A 24,109-nucleotide genomic window follows, 5' to 3' on the forward strand; every position below is an offset into this window, starting at 1 on the left:
AAAAAATAAGCTGTCTCTCCTCAGCAGCCTCAGTGAATGAGGGAGGCGACTTATGGGAAAGCTGGGAACCAGGCCTTAGATTCCGACAATGCAGCTGTTGGATTCGCTGTAGTTCTGTTTCGTCGTCCAACATCTACAAGACGAATTTGCACCAGCGCAGTTCAGAGATCACTACCAGTCTACCACCAAGCATGCCAAATGGAATCCACAAAATGTACTTCCGGCCAGCATTTTGGAGCAAGCATACAAGCAAACCGCAGGGCAAAACCGAGATTTGCACAAAGCCCCTAAATTCCATGATAAGACTAGAAACCAGGTAAATCCGATGCTGCTCCCCACGACTACACCGCTACAAGATAACCCGACCAGCTACCCAACAGGCAACAGTACTTAAAAAACATAGCACAAAATACAACCTTGCGAGTCTGTCTGGCATTCCATTCCAATCCACTTGAGAGCAAATTTTAAGCTTATTTCGTGGGAGGACACCCCCTGTCCCGCCACCTCACTTGGCCATCATGACCTTGACGAACTCCTCGTAGTTGATCTGGCCGTCGCCGTCCACGTCCGCCTCCCGGATCATCTCGTCCACCTCCTCGTCCGTCAGCTTCTCCCCGAGGTTGGTCATCACGTGGCGCAGCTCCGCCGCCGAGATGAAGCCGTTCTGGTCCTTGTCAAACACGCGGAACGCCTCCTTGAGCTCCTCCTCCGAGTCAGTGTCCTTCATCTTCCTCGCCATCAGGTTCAGGAACTCCGGGAAGTCGATGGTGCCGTTGCCGTCCGCGTCAACCTCGTTGATCATGTCCTGCAGCTCCGCCTCCGTGGGGTTCTGCCCGAGGGACCGCATCACGGTTCCGAGCTCCTTGGTGGTGATGCAACCTGCAGGAAATTCAGCATCAACAAGCATTTGTTATCTAGCGCTACGAAATAAAATAAGAGTGAGTTTACTAGGGATTTTAGATTGGTCTGTTCGCCGCATATAAAATACCCAATGTGCGACTAAGTTGTTCTTATTGTCCTAACAACACATGATATGTCATAATACCTCCAATCAGCATGTTGGCCACTTACACGCACCTATATATTGTTACTATAATGAGCTGCAAGTTGGAACAGCTGGGAATCGTAAACAAACATGGCTTTAAACAAGAACTGTATGCAGGATAAGCAGTAAGGATTAAATATTATAGGCCGGCTGGGTAACGTGAAGGGAACAATAAGATAGGTTAACTTGCCAGACGCTTTCCTAGAGTGTCATTTCAACATACTGAATTCTAGAAATCAATTTATGAATCATGCATCAGCTGAAGAAATGATGGACCGCCAGGCAGAAGCCTTAAGAAAGCAGTGCTTAGGTTTAGGCTCCGTTCGGTGCAAAGGAATTTTAAAGGAAAACTTGCAGGAATAAAAAAATGAAGGAAAGTTCTCCCAAACTGCGTTCGGTGTGCAGGAATGAGCTCCTCAAGATCCAAAGGAAAGTTGCTGTAGCCTCCAGTTTTACAGGAAAGAAAACATCCGGTGCAAGCTCTTTTTTGGGGCGGAAGCACGAGGCAAAGTACAGGAAATCTTAGCTGGACCTGCATGCACCACCATTGCCTTGCTTTGTGTGACCCCACCACTGCCAGATGGAGAGTGGATGAGAAAATAGACCGACCATGCTTTGTACTAGTGGGACCTACAGATACCTTTGCCTTCCTTTGCTTTACCGAACACATCTTCTCAGCTTTCCTGCAGACTTCTAATCTAGAGTTTTACCAGCCGATTCCCAGGACGTTCCTCTGTTTTTCAGTTTCCCACAGTTTTCTTAACCTTTGCAGCGAACGGAGCCTTAGCATATTTGGATTGTATCCTATCAAGTAAACAAAATGTAGTTCTTGCTGTCCATTTAACATATGAAATCAAAAGTCAACCTACAATTCTACAAGTCATCATGTATACGATTAGATATGACACAGATCACAGACCAGACCAACTTGCATCTAAAGACATGCTGAAACATAGTCCTTTAATGTGCCAAGCAAGGAAATAACTATTAAATGATGCAGAAATGAGCTACGACACTAGGAAAAGAGGAGTCTACAAATCAAGTGTTGGTCTTAGACTACACAGTGAAGACTAGATCTCCAACTTCTAGGCTATCATCAGAAGCTAGATCATGCTGGTACTGTCACCAATAAGTCTTTTCAATGAAAAATCCTGACTAAATCCTTGACATTCTACTGGTACATCACAGCCAGATCAACCTCCAATTCTCCATCTAGTCCACTCGTTGGTTTTCCACAATTGTAACCAAACAGAAGCTCGTTGACCTAGATAACTTGACCCTTTCTTCACACCACTTCATGACAACAACCTAATTCTCATCTCTGCCACTAGAAATTCCAAAACACTCTACAGCTCTAAACCCTAGCTCCTAGATGCAACCAGTAGCTGCCGCCCCCGAGTTGTTCCTACCACAGCACCCCGAAATCCTACAAGTCGGAAATCCACCTTAACAGAGCAATCCGCCCGCAGCCCGCCGCGAGCAAACGACCCCATCAGATGCAAGCATCCATCCCGCGCAGGCCTAGAGCAACAGCAAAGGCCTGAAAAGGCCACGCAACCCAGGCATCACCGACCGGATCTAGAGCCCTGCCCACAGCGCCCCCAGACAAAACCCAATTCGGCCGGATCGAGCCCGGGCGGCGCCCGATCCGGCCGGCCGCGGGAGACAGGGGAGAGAGGGGAAAGGGGGTTACCGTCGCCATCCTTGTCGAAGAGGCTGAAGGCCTCCTTGAACTCGGCGATCTGCTCGTCGGTCAGCTGGTCCGCCATGAGGGAGGGAGGAGGCTTCGAGAAGGTGCGCACAGGACACGGGGGCGGCTGCGCCGGAGGGGAATAAACGGGGCGCGGTGGTTGGCGTTCCTGTCCGTGCCCCCCGTCCGTGGGCTGGGTTTTATAGACCGCTAGCGATTAACGAGGGGGAAGGTTTGCTCGAACCGCCGGTTTTGTATCCGGTTCCCCTTTCCTTTTCTTTTCCCCCTTCCTTTTTCCTTCCTTGGATCCTTGGCAATCTACGGTTCCATTCATACTCGATTGTGCACGATGGTTTCCATGTTTATATTTTTGTGTGGATTTTAGGATTCTATACTTTAGGCTCCATTGAGTTATGAGGTTTCCATGTTAATAAAGACTTAACAATGAGAGTTGAGAGCGGTGGCCGCCATGATGAGAGTTGATACATGACAGCCATGAAAGATTGTCCCTATTATTTATCATATCAACAATGATGAAAAGTGTTATGGTGTATGAAGCATCCCAAAGGACATAGAGAGCCAAGGAAAAGAGAACGACAAGTGTGCTGCAAAGGAAAAAAAGCACACAGAAAGGCACATGTATAAATATTTTGAAAGTATAATCAAGTGGAACATATATGCCAATAACTATAGAGGAAAATACTTCCTTCGGCCCATATTTTCTTTTTTGAACCCTGAAATAAATCCAGAAATAAATTCGAGCACCAGGATTTAAACCCTGGTGGGTTGAGGATATCACAGTCCATCTAACCATTCAACCACAGGTTGGTTCGCCCCTTTGGCCCATATTGTTTAGTACAATGTTGTACTAAATCAGCGACAGGTAATATGGGTCGGAGGGACTATAAATCTTTTCTTATCTTCTTGTTGGTTTTCGTTACTCGAAACAATTTACAATTATGCTCTCTTTCGTTTCAGCGCCATGTCGCACATAACCTGTGCATCCACCGGACCGGGCTAGTTCAGGCCGGGCTTTACAAAGCCCAACCTCAAAATCCCAATCCCGAGTCCGACCTAGTCCGAAGCACATAAACAACGCACTTTCAAAATTAAAATGATAATTTCATAATATTTAAATGATATAATATACTAATATTTCTAATAAAGTAGTCATTTATGCCATGTTTGGGCTTTTTTCATGCTTTCGGGGCGGAAAAGCTGAGCCGAACCCGACCAATCTATCTAGGCCAGGCTGCCCATGCCCGGGTCTAGTTGCACGTAATGGAGCTCCGTTAACCGAACAACTAGCAAGATTAGAGCATCTACAGTCGGACGTCTCAAACCATCCCTCGTAAGCCCGCGGATGCGCCCTGACAGTGACCGGATAGGAGAGAGAAGGAAAAACATGACCTAACCGGATCCCTCATATTATCCATGTACGCCATGGCTGTCCCGAACCCTCATATCCATATCAAATATGGGGAGGATATGTGGGCTCGCGGACGCGCCTGGGCATTCCGCCACATATGACGCGGCCCCACCTTAGACCATATTTTCTTTTTCTTTATTCATTTTTTGTTTCTCTCTCTTCATCTCCATCAATCACGTGCAAGTGATCAGACATATGAAAAAAAAATTGAGGACTATGGATGCGCGGATAGATAAATAGGGGCTCAAAACGGACAGGCACCGGTCGCGTCCGCGGGTGTTTAAGGGGTCATATTTGTTATATTCAGCTGTAGATGCTCTTACATGTTTCATTGATGTAGGGAAAGTATTTGATGCACTAGGGCTTGCGATGCACTTTTCCAGTGTATAATTTGTCTATTCAATGAGTATTGGTTTGAAATGTTGTGACTCGTTAGATACTACGAATTTGCTCCCGTCTAGAATTAATTAGTTTCCCCTTTTCATTCTTCAATTTTTTCCTGTTCATTTTCTTCTTTTTCTCTTGCCGGAGACTGACATAATAAATCAACTCATTGTGGTCTGTTGTTTTTCCTCTTCAAAGTCACAACAAAGTCGCCGTACTAAATGGGACGATGTGATCGGTATTTATCTCAAGCCTTGCGAGGAGGGAAGAGGCGGACGAGTCAAGGCGATGGAGGTAGCAAGCCGGACCAGGTCACTGCTCCGTCACCGTCAGATCAGACACCAGTCCATCGCTCACATCACAGGAGCAAGCATACGGGCATTTTCGCGTCTCGCGATGAAAAGGCCCGTGGGCTTATTTCGCGGAGAGATCAGCTGAGTGAAGACTATCTGACATCTAAATTTGTCTCAAAAAAGAAAAAACTGACCTCTTAATACCATGTAGAAGACAAAATCTGGCCTCTGATTGCTTGGAGAACCGGAGCTTTGTCCAAAGCAGCTTGTTTCTTGTCAGAACAGCAAAGTATCATCCGTTCAGACCCTTTTTTTTTTCATTTTGTCTCTCTCTAAGAAATGTTCCTTTTTTTGGTATACAGTTTATTTTGTCACTGCCCAAGTTCATTCAGAAAAGAAAAGAGGAAAAAATTGAAGACGATGTCACTGCTCAGGCGATGGGGGCGCGTCGAACTCCGCCACGCTGTCAAGACTATCTGGGATATACTCCTGACCAAAACAGAGATGCTTTCAGATAAAATCAAGAACCTACATTCTGGAATATCATTTTGGACAAGGCCGGAGCAAAATGCTGAAATAGACAGACAGATATAATCCTTACTGACATGGACATCAAGGAGGTTGGCCACCTGCCCTCTTTCATCAGTCACATGAGGTAGTTCGGACACATATCTCGGCACCCCATCAACAATCATCCTGTAATGATATATTCCAGATGGCAGAACCAACAACACAGCGTGATCTTTCCCAGACCTCTCTAACACCTTCCTGAAAGTACTCATATGGATATTTATTTGGTATTTTAGCATGTCGTTTTCAGAATTGGATAGAACATTCGAATAACACATCAGGTAAAGGGTAAACCTTGATGTCCAGTTATCCCATGATCCTTCCACAAACACCTCGTTTCCTCCTTGACTCCATGTAATTAAAGTTGGAATTTCAATCTCCGGGGGGTTATTGTTGGTGGATTCATCCGAACCATTCATCCATGAATGGTTAAAAACAGGTGAAAATTCATTCGGTATCTGCAGCGGAGCTACTGGAACCTGTCAGGTGCAGTTAACTGTCAGTGCAAGCAGGACCATCAATAATGTTCATACATGTGAGCTGACACCCCCCCCCCCCCCCCCCCCCCCGCCCCAAAAAAAACGAGTTAGCAACATCCTAGGAAAGATGGCCAAAGGTAATAGTTTCCAACTTGTAATGAACCACAGACTTTAGAATAACCTAAAGCATGAACCAATGCACATATCTCACAGTATTATCTGAAAGGTCAATAAAGCACATGGTTTCCATACAGCGAAAGGATTACAATGTTCCAGAGTAGCTTAATACAGTAATACAGGGGCCAAATGCTCCATTTTCTCACGGAGTATGAACTGTTGCTGATCAAATAAGGTGCTAATGTGCAAAATATACTCCTATTTTAAGGCAAGAATCATATTGGGCCAGACAGCATCAAAGACAATATTCAGAAGGGTAAGTGAATCAACAATGAAAGCACCACCATAAATCATTGTATTTGAAATTCAACACCAAATATGATGGTAATACATATCACATTGTACTATTGAACGTCTCGATCACATTTAAGCAGTACTGAATAAAGTGCTTGCTATCAGTTTGTTCATGGATTCCATTTCCACTTATAGTTCCAATCATGAAACACATGTGTTGAGCATGATGCATTGATGCCCCACATACATTTTCTTGAATGGTGTTTATCCCAGTATCAAGACCAAGAGTACAAGAATTGCTCTAAGATGTTGTGCAAACCGCTTAGCACACGATATAGTTTAAACAAATAAGAAGAACTGCCCAGAAAAGAATATCAGGTTGTAACGGTTTGTCACATACAGCGCAATGTTCGAGGAAATTTAAAGATGTTATCTACTACCTCAGTACCGAAATACTTGTAGTTGGGGGAACTTGTACTAGTTTTCCCCAACTACAAGTATTTTGGTACGGAGGGAGTAGTAACTAGTGCTATGCACCATGTGTGAAAGGTGGACCAACTTGGCCACTGCACCAAACCAAATCCATTTGCAGAATCCAGAAAATAAGATCAGGTTGTAACGGTTTGTCACAGACCGCGTAATGTTCGAGGAAAATTAAAGATACTATCTAGTAACTAATGCTATGCAGAATGTGCGAAAGGATGACCAACTTGCCCACTGCACCAAACCAAATCCATTTGCAGAATCCAGGTGCAACCAAACGAAATCTACCAGCGCGTCTTCGTCAAAACTATTTTCTTCCACATACATGTTCTAGCTATATCATAAACAACAGCCTACTCTTTAAGAATACCAGGACCAAACTACAAGTTGCATTTAAACCGTGGATCTCTAAGTTAAAACTTGTGCCATTGGCCATCCTTACAACTCCAGTTGTCATTTCAAGTTTAAACACCGGTTGAATTTAATGACTGAAGCAACAGCTAAGAACAATTAACAGAATTTAAAAGGAATAACTTCACAATTAATGCTAAAATAATCGAGAAAAACAGTCTCAACAGAAAGAAGCAACTCCGGCGCAAGTAACTAATTTAGTAATTTTACCAGTCAAAAATAAACTAATTTAGTAATTTTGATCGCCAATGAGGAACGGAACAGGACCCAGTGCTAACACTTGATAGCAACAACCATATGACGGAAGAAAAGAAAACATCAAGAACGCCAGATGAGGGTTTCCCTCTTTACCATTTCGGGCAGGAAAAAATCATCATCACCTGCGGCGCGAAGACGTAGGGGACCGGAGGAGGGAGCTCCCGCATCACGGCGTCCGGCGGCGCCGCGGCCTCGGCGGAGCTCCCGCCGACGGGGCCCACGGCCACCTGCTCCATCGGCGCCGCCGCGTGGCCGTTCTCCACCGCCCTGGCGCTCGCGTTCCCCATGCCCAGATCGCCGCTGCCCGCAGCTGCTCACTCCCTCCCGCACCACCCCGCCAGGCAGCACCGCCGTCCCTCTAACGCCGCCCCGAGCAAGTAGCCGAGGGCGAAACCAGCGGGCTCTGGAGATCGCGCGCGCGCTCTGAGTTCAGCGGACTCTGAGGCAGCCACCGGCCGCTTCGCCGGAGGAAGGGGGGAAGGACATATAGGATGGCAACGCACGTGCCCCGCACGCCGTCTTCCCTTGCGCGCCACGTGAATCATCCCCGATTTTCCTTGACGGTTAGATCTGGCGGTTCGGGTCATCCCGACCGCACAGGTATAGCGGTAAACGTTTTCGCTAATGGGTTTTGGATCAAGGGCAGTGTAAGAAGTCAACATTTGTGACTCGGCAATGTTTTCTGTCAAAGATCTTCATGTTTGGATAGCGACCAAAAGAAAATCAATGTTTATAATGAATAAGAGTTAATGAAATGTAAACGTGTGGCTTCGGCGGACGAAGGGGAGGAAAGATGGCGCAATGTGCAATACGTGCCTTGCATGCCGCCGCCTCTCATGCGTCAGGGCCATTATCCCTCGATTTATCTTCGCCGTTGCATCTGGTAGTCTGGGTCATCCCGACTGCATAGATGGGCGGCATGGGCTATAACTAATGCATGCGTTGGTGTGGTGACGTGCTAGGTGGTGTAAGAAGTCAACATTTGGGAATAGGTGATGTTTCTGTCAAAGATTTTAGTGTTTGGATAGCAACGAAAATAAATACATCTTTCTAATGGATAAGAATTAATGAAATGTAAATGTGTAGCTTCGCTGAAAGAAGGGGAGGATAAGATGGCGCGACATGCGCCCTGCATGCCACCGTCTCTCGTGTGTCATGCCGTCGTCTCTCCAGTGTTGGATCTGAAGGTTCAGGTCATCCCGACCGCATAATGTGCCGCATCGACTATAACTAATGCGATAGTCTAATGATGCCTTCCTAAGCATGTATTTGGATAAGTGGTCGTGTAGTTGAGAAGTCAAAAGAGAAAAGTTCACATACAATCTTGAACTAACCACTCGGTTTAATATTCAACCCTAAACTTCAAAATTGGTCGATCCACACCCCAAACTAACCACACGGTTCGGGAATTACCCTCCTCCGGGTTTCACACAGTCAAGCGGTTTTGACCACGTTGACTACCTTGTCAGTGTAGCCATGTCACCTTTACCTTTGGCGCCACCTCAATGTAGCAGATGATGGCATTTTGCTAGCTCCATTCACGACAGCTTCCATGTGCCCAACACGGTGGTGCATGCCCTGACCGTACTTTCAGGACATGGGCGGGGAGTGCCAAACGTCGACTTTCTACAAGGAAGCGCAGAGGGGGCGCCGCCTACCAACGGTGGGTTGGCTGCAACAGCTTGCTTTGACACGCTACGTCGACATCTAGATGACACATAGGCAGTGCGGGTGACAACGACCCTCCAACCACACAAGGGAGGTACAGGTGCAACGCCCGCTCGTTGGTCACTGGTGGCGAACAAAGTCAGGGGACGATTGTTGCTGTGTGGGTGAGGTGGTCGGGGTCGGGGGGCGGTGAAATGAGAGAGAGGGAGAGAGAGAGAGAAAGAGAGAGAGAGAGAGAGAGAGAGAGAGAGAGAGAGAGAGAGAGAGAGAGAAAGAAAGAGAGAGAGAGATGAGCCGACCTTATTTTTTAGAACTGCTAGCCCTAGGCTTAGTTGGCATATCCTGGTGACTCGGCATTACACAGTCTCGGTGGAAATAAGGTTCTCCCTACCTAACTCCCGTCTCGGTGGTGCATCTAGCATGGTCCGTGGGCATGTGGAGGTGTGTCTCCGGTGGATCTGCTCGGTTTCGGTCGTCGTTCTCTATGTTCATGTGTCTTCAGGTTGGATCCTTCAGGTCTATCTACTCTTTATCAGCGCCGATTGTTGTTCTGGTATGCTGGTTCTATGGGGCATTAGCATGACGACTTTCTGACTATGTACTACAACAAGTTTTGTCCGGTTCCGACGAGGGAAGGCGATGACGTCGACGCACTTTTGACTCGCTTCAGTGCTTGTTGTCGTCACTAGGTGGTCTACGCATTTACGTGTAATTTTATTATTTTTGGCGTTCATTGTACTGCCATGATTGATGATGGATAGATTGAATTTTTTTTAAAGAAAATATTTTCACGTTCAGACAACGAAAAATGCATATTTTCGGAGGTTCAGACTCAATGCGACAGTAGACGTGGCTCGCTATGGTGTAGTGACCGTGCTCAAGCCGATGACACAGATGGGTCACGCACGAGCACTGCCACGGCCGAAAGAGAATGAGCATTTCGCACGCATGCAAAAGAAGATTTGTCTCTGTCTATGCACACGAGCTACAAGCCTCTTTAGTCACGATGAAAATGAGCATGGTGCCAAAATGCTTATGTGGAAAGCAGTGTGAGGATAATTATTGCGACGCTCGATGCAGAGCAGAAGGGAATGAAGTGTCACAGACGCAAACCATCATGTAAGCAAAAAATATCGGTCTCTCCTAACAATGGAAACCATGTGCTTTGACAGCATAGAGCAAGAGAGATCTGTCAACTAAGTTTATTTACTGTATCTTCTTCCTGAAGAAACTGTTAATTAATTTATTCCTCTGTGTTAGCAACAAGGGAAGGCAAAGACCGAGATGATAAATAAAACGATCGGATGTAGTGGCGGTCATGATTAGTACAAACCGGACGTTGATGGACGAGTGGCCGGAGAGGACAAGGCGGGTGGGTGGGGATTGGTAGGCCCGTGCTTATCCAACCCAATCCAAGCTCGCTTTTGAAGCTTTGTTTGGTCCGTTTTGGTCGATCGGGTCGATCCTCTGCGGCGCGTGCCCGTGTGTGCGTGTGTGTGTGGCGCCCCCCGGATTCTGTACAAGAGAGGGGCTGGGCTGGGCGCAGCGTTCAGGAGCTGCAGCAGGCGCGTGCCAGTAGTGTCAGACTGCCATCGTGTGCTGGTAGGTGGTGGCACCGCAGCGGAGCCCATGCCTGCCTGGTATCGATCGATCTCGATCCTTATCCTGCAGCTTGCACGTACGGCCGCATGTTGTCGCACCGAACAATGTTTGGATTTGGCCGGTGGTGGTAACTGCTGGCGGCTGTCATGGTGGATGTCGTGTGCAGGCCGATCGTGTTGTGCGTGGCGCTAGTCACGCACACCTACGTGGTGGCGCCGGCAAGCAGGGTGATGCCCCCGTATACAGATTGCTTGAAAATGATTTGGGCGCCGGTCACTCTCCTCTGCGTGGCAATGGCACCGAGCCGACGATGCAATGAAGGCAAACTTGGAACGAGCCGACGATGCAATGAAGGCAAACTTGGAACGAGCCGAAGACAGACGCAGTCGGCCGTGGCGTCGTCAACGAGGAGAGTCCGCGGCCGCCCCACTCGGCTCTGGGTGGCAATGATGCTCGCTGCTAGGGAGGACTGGTCGGCAGAGGGCCCACGCATGTGACTGCACGACCATATCCATGGGTTGGGTGGGAACCTAAGGCCAAGTCCACGGCCCGACCCCAAACGAACATCCGTTTTATCCGAATTCTGTCCGTTTGCGTAAGGCAATAGGGCCGTGTCCGGACGTGTCCTGGGTTGCGGTGGCCGTGCGCCCAGCGCGCGGCCGCATCCGTTTGCCTCATCCTGTCCGCGTCTATTAAAAAAAGGCAACATTTCAAATGCCAAGTCCTAGTTCACGGCCTCACTTCATTACGCTGGCAACAAAGCCAGCGGCCTACACGTCCATCGCCGTCATCAGCCAGCGGTCGGCAACACAGCCAGCCTCCAAAATAAATAGTTGTCATCGCCGACAACACAGCCAGCGGCCGGCAACACAACCGGCCTTCGAAATGAATGTTTTTCTCGCCGGCACACAGCCAGCAGCCCAGCGGGCGGGCGGCACCCACGCCAGCCTTCAAAAAAGAACGGCCACGGCCGGTCGGACGACCTAGTTCAGGCTGTCGGCGTCGAGCATCTCCTTCTGCCTGGCCTCGAGTCAGGCCCTCGTCTTCTCGCTCATCTTCGACAAGTCCACGCTCATGATCACAAGGGCCACCTCCTTCTCTTTGGTGGCGGCATTGGTGGCCTCGATGTCGAGCTGCCTTTGCCTGGCCTTGACGTTGTCGGCCTCGATGTCGAGCTGCCTTTGCCGGGCCGCCTCCTCCATGTCGAGCTGCCTCTGCCGGGCCGCGTCCTCCAAGTCGATCTTCTTTCTCTCGGCCGCCTCCTCCATCTCAAGCTTCTTCCTTTGAAGGTCTAGGTATTGTTTCATTTGCTCGTCCTTGCTTTGCCGCTTCTTCTCGTCCCTCACATCCTTTTGCAACATCATGCCATGCAAAGTGTCATGCAATGCCATGGATGAGGCATCACGTATGTCGTCAACCTTGGAGTTGGTCTTGCCCCTCGGCCTCTTCAACGCCTGGCCATCTCCACCTCCAGCGAACTTGGCCGTCTTCAAGCCTCTCTTCCTTTGAAGTTCACGGTATTGGTCCTTGACCTTTTGGTCAATTATTGATCATAGTCCAACAATGCGTAAGAGTGAACGGCTTGTCATTGTGCCGGGCCTTGAATGCCTCCAAAGATTGAAATGCCTACACCACATGATCAACAACAAGTGAACATGCAAACATGTGTAGGGCCGAAATCTCATGGCCGTAGCAAGGAAAGGGCTAGGAAGAGGAGAGCATACCAAGTCCCCAATGCCAAGACCACTCACGGGATGAACAACCATCTTTTTTGAATCGATTTGATGCCACGGTTGCTTGTAAATTGGTAGGGCTCAAAAAACTTCCTTTCATGGAATGTTTTGTGGACTCTCGTCCAAAAAACAATTTCCTTTTTGTTGCGCGCCGGTTCTCGGATCTTGGCTAATCTCCATCCAAGCTTGGCAAATCAACTTGTCCTCATCTTGTGTATATGAACCCGTGCAAATGCTCTTCCTCTTCTTTTGTGCTTCCGCTCTTTGTGTCAGCTCATCGATGAATAATGGCTCGCCACTAATATCAACGTCATTGCTTTCTTCTTCATCACCGTCACCTTCAACATAGATGTCATCGTCTTCATGCCACGAGTCACCATGGTCGTGCTCAGCACGGTCGTCGGCCTCTTCATCGGGGACGTACTGGGCGTCGCCATCCTGACTTTGGGTCTCGTCGGGGTCGTAGGCATGGCCCTGCCCAGCCTCGAAGATCACGTCCTCCATGAACTGGTTGTAGAAAGGGTCGTCGACCGGTGGCGTTGGTGTTGGCATTCCGTCAAACAAGACGCAGGGGGACGACATGGTGCCCGTGAACGATGCCCGTGCTTGCTTTCTTTGCATCTCGACGGACGGCCGGCCGCCGCTGCTAGACCCAGGCATGACGTTGAGGTCGACGATGGTCGAGGGGCGCGGTGTGGATGGCGCGAACATGCCAACATCTGGCGACCCCCCGAAACGGGTCTGGCCATCGTGCCTTGGCGGAGGAAAGCCGGGCGACAAGGGTGTGGTCCGCGACGTCGGCGACTGGCAGTGCGGAGGCCGGGCGACCGACGACCCTGTGCTCGCCGGACCGACGGCCCCTCCAGAGAAACCGGCCCGATGACAAATGCCAGCCATGAGAAGGGCGTGCGCTTTGCTGACGATGGCCTCCTTCTCATCGACCTCGGCCTTGTGCCGCGCGGCCTTAATTGCAGCGCGGTCGGCCGCTCTCTTGGCCGCGACGATGTTGTTCTTGGTGACCGCCCTCCGGTCCCTCCTCTTCGCCGATTCCGCGTCCAACTTGGCGATCTCCTCCGGCGTGCACTCCGACCACGACTTCCTTGGCGGCTTGCCCTTCTTCTTCTTGGCCATTCGGGGCGGGTCGATGGCCCGCACGCCGGAGTTCGGCTGGGCGTCGGCCATGGACGGGGGAGGGAGTGGGACGGGCAGGACGTGGGAGAGTTTGGGGGGTGGCGCCAAAGGGGTCGCGGGGAGGTTTTGGTTTGTGTCACCGACAGGCGGGCCAGGGGCGGACACGCGCGCGCATCCCGCCCGTCCGCACGCTGTCCGTTTCACCCCAAATCCGGCGCAAACTTGTGCTGGGGATGGGTCAAAAGCGGACACAAAACGGACAAAAGTCTGTTTTTCTCCCGGCGCTGGGCGGCCCGGTTTGTCCCTTTTACCCCAAACGTACGGGGCCGGACAGGATGGGGTCGCGCGGTGGAGTTGGCCTAATCCTCTACGACCACCGGGAACTGGCCGTTCGCGGACTGGCTTCTTCAGGTCTGTGTACCCTTCATTCGTCGAATTTGCCCCGACCCGTGATCGGCTATCAGCAGCGACGGACAGGAGCAGAAAATGCTGCCGCCAAGCACACCCAAAGCAGAGAAGGCAACGCAGCGAATCCTATATACTTGAGAAGTTCATCCTCATTACTTGATTTATCTCAACATGCAGCATAGACACATCAGCATCCATTCACATCTAGCCACGTCACACCTAATGCAGTTCCACCCAGGCCCACCTCTTCATGTCCGAACAAATATTTTCATCATCATTTGTTTTCTGAATAATTTTTTATAGGTAATTAGTGTCCAAACCGTGGGAGACAAACCACCCGTCTCTCCTACGCTCGCCTCCCCCATCTTCTCCGCCTATCCCTTCCTCTTCTCCCTGGAATAAATAAATTCCCTTCCTAAACTCTTCTTCCTTCCCCTTTTTATAGTAGCACATGTGGCTACAGGTATCCATCTCCGTGCGAGGCACTCCTCCGGCACAATCCGTCCGTCCTGCGCCGCTCACAGCCTCCGGCGCAACCGCTGGTCTAGGAAAATCCATGGACCGACCCCATTGTCTCCACCCCCGTAGGAACTACGAGATCACCCCAAGGACGCCCTCGGCGTCCAGGGGTCCCAGACCGACCATAGACCCTGTTCAATAAGTGGAACACATTAGCCGTCCGCTCTCCGGTTGGGCAGTAAGGGTCGAAGAAGGGCAATCACTCGTTCTTAAAACTAGCATTCTTAAGATCAAAGAGTCGGGCGAAAAAAGGGGAGAGCTCCCCGTTCCTGGTTCTCATGTAACTGGATTCCCCGGAACCACAAGAATCCTTAGAATGGGATTCCGACTCAGCACCTTTTGTTTTGAGATCACCTCCATCCTGCGTGAGTCATCAAGTCGGCGTCGGATCCATCTCCGTGTGAGGCGCTCCTCCGACCTCCGGCATAATATGCCCGTTCTACACACACACACTGCCTCCAGCACAACGGCTGGTCCAGATCACCTCTGCCCAGTTGTCAGGGGTTCATTCAACGGCAGCCTCCACCCCGGCCTCGCACAGCAACATGTCTCCGTCAAGTACATCGACCTCGACCGAACTGCGTCCAGGGGCACTGCGAGTGCTGGTACACCGTCTACCTCGATCACTGGTTGGTTCATTGATTCAATGATGACTGTCGACTTTTTCTTTGGTCAAACAGATGGAAGTGGTGCGAAAGTACCATTCTACACCCAGGAGCAAATGCTCCTAGTGTGAACAGTAAAATAAAAAAAATAGAAAAAAAAATAAAAAACTCTGAATTTTTTTTGTGACATACTTTTACAAGTGTTTCTTGTGCATGAAAAATTTCATCACGAAATCACATTCGTAGAAGTCGTGCCGAAAAAAACAAAATCAGAGCTCCAAAATGCTTTTGTAAGTAACATTTTCAGAGCATCGATTTTGTTTTTTTAGCACACCTTCCACCAATGTGATTTCGCGATGAAATTTTACATGCAGAACAAACGTTTGTATAAGTATGCCACAAAAAAATTCAGAATTTTTTGACATTTTTTTTATTTTTTTTGTTTTACTGTTCACACCAGAAGCATTTGCTCCAGTGTAGAAACTCCACGTCAGAGGTGGTGTATCTACTATCTAGGGGATGTCAAGCCACCACACCTGCCATAGTGGTAGCCATTGTTGGCAAGCGGAGCTCCTACATGTTAGTAGGAAATCTTGCCCCTGTGCGCCCGTGATGGCTTGGCAGCAAGGGTGGCGACAGGTTCTATAATATAATATGTTCTTCAGGAATTATTCAGTCTTTAGTATTTTCTTCTTACAAAAAATGTCACATTAAGCGTACAAAACCGATTGAAATTAGATCTCTCGTGCTTTCTGCTCCAGCCGTAACTGACTGATTGATCGATCCAGAAAGGATCCCATCGCGGCGCTTATTGTCTCCATCGCTACCTTGGTGCGTGCTACACCGGTTTCTCATCTCCCCCGCTTACTAATTATGGCTTTTACTAAACACAAGTGCACGTAGGAATCCAAGTAAATAGCAACGGCTCTTATTAATTGGTTACATCTCTTTTCCCTTTGTCTCTCTCCAACCTTGATCTGAAATAGTTCTCCACAACAATTAAATCCCCCTGCTGAAACTGCTCGATGGGTCCATCATTTCAGCTTCAGGTTCATTCATCTCTTTAAACCGACCATGAGAAGGAGGATCCATCAAGGCTAGGGACACCTGTATATCAGCCATGACCACCAATTCGTAGTTTGTATATAGTGTGATCATCATTTGATGCCCTCACCTTCTCAAGTCGTTGTCTCTGCCACCAGCTTGCACTATGGAAGAATATTTGTCTGCTCCCAAATTTCATCTTCCCGTGATTCTTCTTATCATTGATCTTATGGCTTTTAATTTTTTAGGCTACACTCTTATCGAAAGGTGCTCGGGGTTTTATGCACAAGGCCACCACTGATTCGTTGTTTCTTAGGTACCTTGCTGTTCACGCTCATCTCTTAATTTTCTTATACACTGAATGAGCACACACATCTTTTAGTCTTCTTTTATGTTAATTTTGTTGTTCGCATGAAACTCACATCTCTGAATTTAAGTAGTTACATTGGATAAGCTTGCAACTTCTGTTTGGATTAGATAGCATAATAGTTTGGTCCCCTGGATTCTTCCATCCAATGTATTTCTTCAAATAGCTATAAACCAAGGCAATTTCCCTGAAAATACCTGCTTCCCCTAAGGCAATTTCCATTTGTATTATTGGCAAAGATGGATAGAGATGAAAATTCTTCAAGCTATCCTATTAGTCATTCAGTCTAATATTTCTTACTAAGCTGACTGTACAAGTTTAACCTTTGCAATAATGCCATTTTTCCTCCATATGCAGGACAGTGTCAACCATGCATGCAAGAATCTCATGAACTACTCTGCTTTGCTCCTAGAATTAAGAGTACTGTTGCTTAAATCATGAATAAGTGATCACTAGGTTGATCAACTTATCCTCGCCCATATCCGTCGGTAGCATGGTGGCGGAGGTCGTAGTGGCCGGTCGGCGGCGGCGGAACAAGGCCGGTGGCAGCGACTGTTGGGCAACGTAGCAGAAATTCAAAATTTTCCTACGAGTCACCAAGATCTATCTATGGAGAGACTAGCAACAAGGGGAAGGAGAGTGCATCTACATACCCTTGTAGATCGCTAAGCGGAAGCGTTCAAGAGAACGGGGTTGAAGGAGTCGTACTCGTCGTGATCCAAATCACCGGAGATCCTAGTGCCGAACGGACGGCACCGCCGTGTTCAACACACGTGCAGCCCAGTGACGTCTCCCATGCCTTGATCCAGCAAGGAGAGAGGGAGAGGTTTGGGAAGGCTCCATCCAGCAGTAGCACAACGGCGTGGTGGTGATGGAGGAGCGTGGCAATCCTGCAGGGCTTCCCAAGCACCACGGGAGATGAGGAGAAAGAGAGGTAGGGCTGCGCCAGGGAGAGGTGGAAACTCATCTGTATGGCAGCCCCAAAACCTCAAGTATATATAGGGGAGAGGGAGGGGGTTGCGCCCCCTATAGGGTTCTCACTGAAGGGGTGCGGCAGCCCCTAGGTCCCATCTAGGGTGCGACCAAGGGGTGGGGGGAGAGGGGGAAACTTGCCCCCCAAGTAAGGTGGGTGCGCCCCCTCCCCAAACCCTAGGCGCCTTGGGCCCTTGTGGGGGGGGGGGGTGCACCAGCCCACCTGGGGCTGGTCCCCTCCCACACTTGGCCCATGCAGCCCTCTGGGGCCGGTGGCCCCACTTGGTGGACCCCTGGGACCCTCCCGGTGGTCCCGGTACGTTACCGATAACACCCAAAACTTTTCCAGTGACCAAAACAGGACTTCCCATATATAAATCTTTACCTCCGGACCATTCCGGTACACCTCTTGACGTCCGGGATCTCATCCGGGACTCCGAACAACATTCGGTAACCACATACAAACTTCCTTTATAACCCTAGTGTCATCGAACCTTAAGTGTGTAGACCCTACGGGTTCGGGAACCATGCAGACATGACCGAGACGTTCTCCGGCCAATAACCAATAGCGGGATCTGGATACCCATGTTGGCTCCCACATGTTCCATGATGATCTCATCGGATGAACCACGATGTCGAGGATTCAATCAATCCCGTATTCAATTCCCTTTGTCTAGCGGTATTGTACTTGCCCGAGATTCGATCGTCGGTATTCCGATACCTTGTTCAATCTCGTTACCGACAAGTCTCTTTTCTCGTTCCGTAACACATCATCCCGTGATCAACCCCTTGGTCACATTGTGCACATTATGATGATGTCCTACCGAGTGGGCCTAGAGATACCTCTCCATCAACCGGAGTGACAAATCCCAGTCTCGATTCGTGCCAACCCAACAGACACTTTTGGAGATACCCGTAGTGCACCTTTATAGCCATCCAGTTACGTTGTGATGTTTGGTACACCCAAAGCATTCCTACGGTATCCGGGAGTTGCACAATCTCATGGTCTAAGGAAATGATACTTGACATTAGAAAAGTTTTAGCATACGAACTACACGATCTTTGTGCTAGGCTTAGGATTGGGTCTTGTCCATCACATCATCTTCTATATCTAAATAGGAGCCCCCCACTACTTGATTTCTCTAGCTTCTGGTGCAGCCACGTCATCGCTATTTCTTCTAGCCGCCCGATCTGATATCGATGCATTTCCTGACTGCTTTTGCCTGTACGAAGCCAACAAGCTGGCCCATTAATTGTCACGCTAGGCCTTTCCTATCCCCGATTCATCTTTTCCTCCCTCCCTTTCAGTTCCTTCGCCTTTAATCCCTCCCCACCTCCCGTGAGCCCCTCTCCCTTCCCAATCAACCCCGAGGAGTGCGGCCATAATAGTCCTCCACCATCGCTGCTGTGAGCGAGGAATAACATGGCCGCAGCCCCCATTACTTCGTGTGCGCACCGTCGGGTTCGATGGCAAGGAGCTGCAACGACCATGACACCGCCGGATTCAATGGTGAGGAGCTGCACCAACAAATTCTACAACCTAGGTACGCTGCCCATGCTCTCTGCCATCTTCAAATCTGCGTATGACGCCTTCACCTCTCGGCTGCCCGATGGCACTGAACCCATATCCGACCTATACGACCCCGCCGTCGCAGGATTCACAGACGAGGAGCCGCGACGACCTTGCCGCTGTTGGGTTCGATGGCAAGAATCTGCAGCAGCCCCTTCTGCGATTGGAGCTCCGCTACCCTCGCTCCCTCCCGCATCATTCAAATCTCGCCAGATGTGTCACAAAGAAAAGGTGGGGGAAAAGATGATATTTTGTTTTCCTGCTGCATAATTGATTTGAATCGAAATTTGTCTGAGTGTTAATGAATAGTGAGCATCTGACATTTGTTAGGATGATAGTTCATGTAATTGGTATTGTCTGAAGAGGTTGTATTCCAAAAAAATCATCATGAGATTTTGGGCGTTGCATACATGATTGTAGTACAATTATGAACGAAAAGTGATTGTGCTTTCTTTATTTCTTTGGTTCATTACAGTTATGACCTACACAACAGATAATTGTATCAGCATGCTTTTGACTGTGTTATCCCTTCATTGTTGTATAGATAGGATGTTGACAGGGAAACAACAACAATGGTCAAAAAATTCCTAGGATAATACATGAAGGGCGAACAATCTAGCAAGGTAATGTTCTATACTTCATATTGTCACATGGCAATAGCGTCAAGACTGATTAAATATTAGTCTACACATCAGGCCATCATGGTTAGATTCAGTATGATGGGAACCTTTACAATTCACTTTGATGAGGCTAAAATGGAGATTATGCAACCTACAGTAAACTTATTTACTTTTATGAAGGCATGCATATAGCGATTTTACTGGATATTTTGAGCAATAAGGATCCATGTTGTGTGTAGCCTTCAAACTTTTCTTACAAGTTTTATGGAATGATGGCACTGTTCATGTATCAAAAAGCTTATTCCTCTATTAAACGTGTCACGACAGTTGGCATCCTCCATTTGATACAATATATATGTTTCTGTTTCCTTCTTACCAAAGCATATGCACTAATGACCTTAGTGTCACCATCATTTTCTTCACCTTTTGTACAGATCCACCAGGGACGATTCATGCCACATCTGGACGTCAGTTCACTAAACAAATTATACCCTCATGCATCTATATTTCTCTTCCATTTTTCTATTGTGCATGGTTATACATTGAGATGTTAATATAGTGAGATATATACTTATATAAGGATGTTCGGTACCTTGCTATTTTTTCAATGCTAACCCTGATTTATGAGCTTCGACAGGTACACTTTTCTGAACTCTTACTAGCTTTTGTGATTAGAGTATTTGGATTACATACATATTATTAAGCCTGTTACCGATTCTCTCTAGCATTTTGTGAAATACTTCTTAGTTTGACTTCTCCCGAGGAAACTTGGAAGGGAGAGAGGTTTAGATGTTCTGTGTTCAGCAGGTTAACTGCACTTACATGATATTGGTATCTCTATTCAATGTCTTTTGATAATGAGGATTGCAGATTATTTGCAATTTCCAATTCGATAGTGGGACTTGCAAGTTGGTACCATTGGCTATCAACTAAACTGGTATTGTTTTTGCTCTGGATGATATCTTGGTCACTACATGCAAATATTTTGTAGACAGCAATTGTCTGTTCAGAGTGTCACTATAACTTCTGCATTCTTCTACAGTGACACTTCATGTTGAGTGCACATGATTTATCACTGCATGTTCTATTTGTTTTGCAGGTCACAGATTATGCGTACTCTTTTAAAGTCATTTTCTTATGCTAATTCTGCTAATAGGATGGTGTTTTTATTCTGGTATTCATGTTATCAGGATATTTAGCTTATTTCAGTTTGAGGAGAAATAAGCTAACTGACCATGTCATTGTTTATTAGGACAGTGTACTATTGACCTCAACTAGATATGCAAGAAATGATTTAGGACATGTGATTTTATGTATGGATTTCCACAACAAGAAACTCTTTCAATTTCTTCATTATAGATACAAACTATGATTTTGAGCTCAGTAAACAACTGAACATATTGATAGTTCATGAGCATTTCTCTGATTGTGCAAGTAAGCTAGAAACCTGCTCAATTGTGCCACAATTTCATTCGTACATGATGCATAACATTCCGCAGCAACGCGTGGGGTATCTTCTAGTTCTCCTAATGATGTGATCCCGTTATCAACGACATCTAATGTCCATGGTCAGGAAACCGTAACCATCTATTGATCAACGAGCTAGTCAACTAGAGGCTTACTAGGGACATGGTGTTGTCTATGTACCCACACATGTATCTGAGTTTCCTATCAATACAATTATAGCATGGATAATAAACGATTATCATGAACAAGGAAATATAATAATAACTAATTTATTATTGCCTCTAGGGCATATTTCCAACAGTCTCTCACTTGCACTAGAGTTAATAATTTAGTTCACATCGCCATGTGATTAACACTGATAGGTCACATCGCCATGTGACCAACATCCAAAGAGTTTATTAGTGTCACTAAACTAGTTCACATCACCATGTGATTAAGACTCAATGAGTTCTGGGGTTTAATCATGTTTTGCTTGTGAGAGAGGTTTTAGTCAACGGGTCTGAACCTTTATGATCTGTGTGTGCTTTGCAAATCTCTATGTCATCTCTTAGATGCAGCTACCACACTCTATTTGGAGATATCCCAAATAACTGTTCTACTATACGAATCTGGTTTACTACTCAGAATAATTCGGATTAGTGTCAAAGTTCGCATCGGCGTAACCCTTTACGACGAACTCTTTTACCACCTTCATAATCGGAAAAATTCCTTAGTCCACTAGTTACTAAGGATAAGTTTGACCGCTGTCCTGTGATCCACTCCTGGACCACTCCTGTACCCCTTGACTGACTCATGGCAAGGCACACTTTCGGTGCGGTACACAACATAGCATACTATAGAGCCTACGTCTGAAGCATAGGGGATGACCTTCGTCATTTCTCTCTCTTCTGCCGTGGTCGAGCTTTAAGTCTTAACTTCATACCTTACAACTCAGGCAAGAACTCCTTTGACTGATCCATCTTGAACACCTTCAAGATCATGTCAAGGTATGTGCTCATTTGAAAGTACCATTTAGCGTTTTATATTTATCCTCATAGATCTTGATGCTCAATGTTCAAGCAGCTTAATCCAGATTTTTTATTGAAAAACACTTTTCAAATAACCCTATATGCTTTCCAGAAATTCTACATCAGTTCTGATCAACACTATGTCAACAACATATACTCATCAGAAATTCTATAGTGCTCCCACTCACTTCTTTGGAAATACAAGTTTCTCATAAACTTTGTATAAACCCAAAATCTTTGATCATCTCATCAAAGCGTACATTCCAACTCCGAGATGCTTACTCCAGTCCTTAGAAGGATTGCTGGAGCTTTGCATACTTGTTAGCATCTTTCAGGATTTGACACTGGTTGTATCACATATAACCTTTCCTCAAGAATATCGTGGAGGAAACAATGTTTTGACATCCTATCTGCAAGATTTCATAAATAATGCAGTAACTGCTAATTCAATTCCAACGGACTCTTAGCATCGCTAAGAGTGAGAAAGCCTCACCGTAGTCAACTCCTTAAACTTGTCGAAAAATATCTTAACGACAAGTCGAGCTTTCTTAATGGTAATACTTACCATCATTGTCTGTCTTCCTTTTAAAATTCATATGTACCCAACAACCTTACGACCATCAAGCAGTTCTTCCAAAGTCCCCACTTTGTTCTCATACATGGATCTTCTCTCGGATTTTATGGCCTCTTAGCCATTTGTCAGAATCCGGGCCCACCATCGCTTCTCCATAGCTCGTAGGTTCATTGTTGTCTAGCAACATGACCTTCAAGACAGGGTCACCGTACTACTCTGAAGCAGTACCTGTCCTTGTCGTCCTACGAGGTTTGGTAGTGACTTGATCCGAAGTTTCATGATCACTATCATAAGCTTCTACTTCAATTGGTGTAGCTGCCACAGGAACAACTTCCTATTTCCTGCTACACACTAGTTGAAGTGATGGTTCAATAACCTTATCAAGTCTCCACCATCCTCCCACTCATTCTTTCGAGAGAAACTTTTCCTCGAGAAAGGACCCGTTTCTAGAAACAATTACTTTTGCTTCCGGATCTGAAATAGGAGGTATACCCAACTGTTTTGGGTGTCCTATGAAGATGCATTTTATCCGCTTTGGGTTCGAGCTTATCAACCTGAAACTTTTTCACATAAGCTTCGCATCCCCAAACTTTTAAAAAACGATAACTTAGGTTTCTCCAAACCATAGTTCAAACGGTGTCGTCTCAACGGAATTACGTGGTGCCCTATTAAAGTGAGTGCGGTTGTCTCTAATGCCTAACCCATGAACGATAGTGGTAATTCGATAAGAGACATCATGGTACGCACCATATCCAATAGGGTGCAACTATGATGTTCAGACACACCATCACACTATGGTGTTCCAGGCGGTGTTAGTTGTGAAACAATTTCCACAATGTCTTAATTGCGTGCCAAAGCTCGTAACTCAGATACTCATCTCTATGATCATATCATAGACATTTTATCCTCTTGTCACGATGATCTTCAACTTCACTCTGAAATTACTTGAACCATTCAATAATTCAGACTTGTGTTTCATCAAGTAAATTTACTCAGTATCTACTCAAATCACCCGTGAAGTAAGAACATAACGATATCCACTGCGTGCCTCGGCACTCATTGGACTGCACACATCAAAATGTATTACTTCCAACAAGTTGCTTTCTTGTTTCATTTTACTGAAAACGAGGCTTTCAGTCATCTTGCCCATGTGGTATGATTTGCATGTCTCAAGTGATTCAAAAACAAGTGAGTCCAAACGGTCCATTTGCATGGAGTTTCTTCATGCATATACACCAATAGACATGGCTTGCATGTCTCAAACTTTTCAAAATGAGTGAGTCCAAAGATCCATCAACATGGAGCTTCTTCATGCGTTTTATACCAATATGACTTACATGGCAGTGCCACAAGTAAGTGGTACTATCTT

The 24,109-nt window shown here is 47.0% G+C and overlaps 2 protein-coding genes and 1 long non-coding RNA gene across 4 annotated transcripts; 1 reads left to right on the plus strand and 2 right to left on the minus strand.

Annotated features, from left to right (window-relative positions):
- Positions 1 to 201: 201 nt before the first annotated feature.
- LOC123137677 (calmodulin-2) lies at positions 202 to 3,025 on the minus strand. Its single transcript, XM_044557505.1, has 2 exons — positions 2,739 to 3,025; positions 202 to 879 (listed from the first exon to the last, which is right to left on the minus strand). The coding sequence occupies exons 1-2, from the start codon at positions 2,812 to 2,814 to the stop codon at positions 506 to 508; spliced, it is 450 nt and encodes a 149-aa protein (XP_044413440.1). The 5' UTR covers positions 2,815 to 3,025; the 3' UTR covers positions 202 to 505.
- A 1,714-nt stretch (positions 3,026 to 4,739) lies between these two features.
- On the minus strand, positions 4,740 to 7,920 carry LOC123137652 (SNF1-related protein kinase regulatory subunit beta-1). Of its 2 annotated transcripts, none has more exons than XM_044557487.1 (4): positions 7,576 to 7,920; positions 5,706 to 5,890; positions 5,443 to 5,609; positions 4,740 to 5,330 (listed from the first exon to the last, which is right to left on the minus strand). In XM_044557487.1, the coding sequence occupies exons 1-4, from the start codon at positions 7,738 to 7,740 to the stop codon at positions 5,314 to 5,316; spliced, it is 534 nt and encodes a 177-aa protein (XP_044413422.1). In that variant the 5' UTR covers positions 7,741 to 7,920; the 3' UTR covers positions 4,740 to 5,313. The 2 variants fall into 2 exon arrangements, with proteins under 2 accessions (XP_044413422.1, XP_044413415.1); XM_044557480.1 differs by having other exon boundaries at positions 5,447 to 5,609; positions 7,576 to 7,918.
- Positions 7,921 to 18,785: 10,865 nt separating this feature from the next.
- Positions 18,786 to 20,994, plus strand: LOC123137687 (uncharacterized). Its single transcript, XR_006468454.1, has 3 exons — positions 18,786 to 19,046; positions 19,158 to 19,303; positions 19,617 to 20,994. It is a non-coding gene; the product is annotated as an uncharacterized lncRNA (long non-coding RNA).
- The last annotated feature ends 3,115 nt before the right edge of the window (positions 20,995 to 24,109 follow it).

Source organism: Triticum aestivum, chromosome 1B (assembly GCF_018294505.1).
Source record: "Triticum aestivum cultivar Chinese Spring chromosome 1B, IWGSC CS RefSeq v2.1, whole genome shotgun sequence".
Taxonomy (NCBI): Eukaryota; Viridiplantae; Streptophyta; class Magnoliopsida; order Poales; family Poaceae; genus Triticum; species Triticum aestivum.

Excerpts from the sequence above, each read along its gene's own strand:
- LOC123137677 (XM_044557505.1), bottom strand. The coding sequence starts at position 2,814 with ATGGCGGACCAGCTGACCGACGAGCAGATCGCCGAGTTCAAGGAGGCC. Across the intron at positions 880-2,738 it reads CTTCGACAAGGATGGCGACG|GTTGCATCACCACCAAGGAG; the intron begins GTAACCCCCTTT and ends AATTTCCTGCAG.
- LOC123137652 (XM_044557480.1), bottom strand. The coding sequence starts at position 7,740 with ATGGGGAACGCGAGCGCCAGGGCGGTGGAGAACGGCCACGCGGCGGCG. Across the intron at positions 5,610-5,705 it reads TGGGATAACTGGACATCAAG|GAAGGTGTTAGAGAGGTCTG; the intron begins GTTTACCCTTTA and ends GAGTACTTTCAG. Across the intron at positions 5,331-5,446 it reads CCAACCTCCTTGATGTCCAT|GAGTATATCCCAGATAGTCT; the intron begins GTCAGTAAGGAT and ends TGTTTTGGTCAG.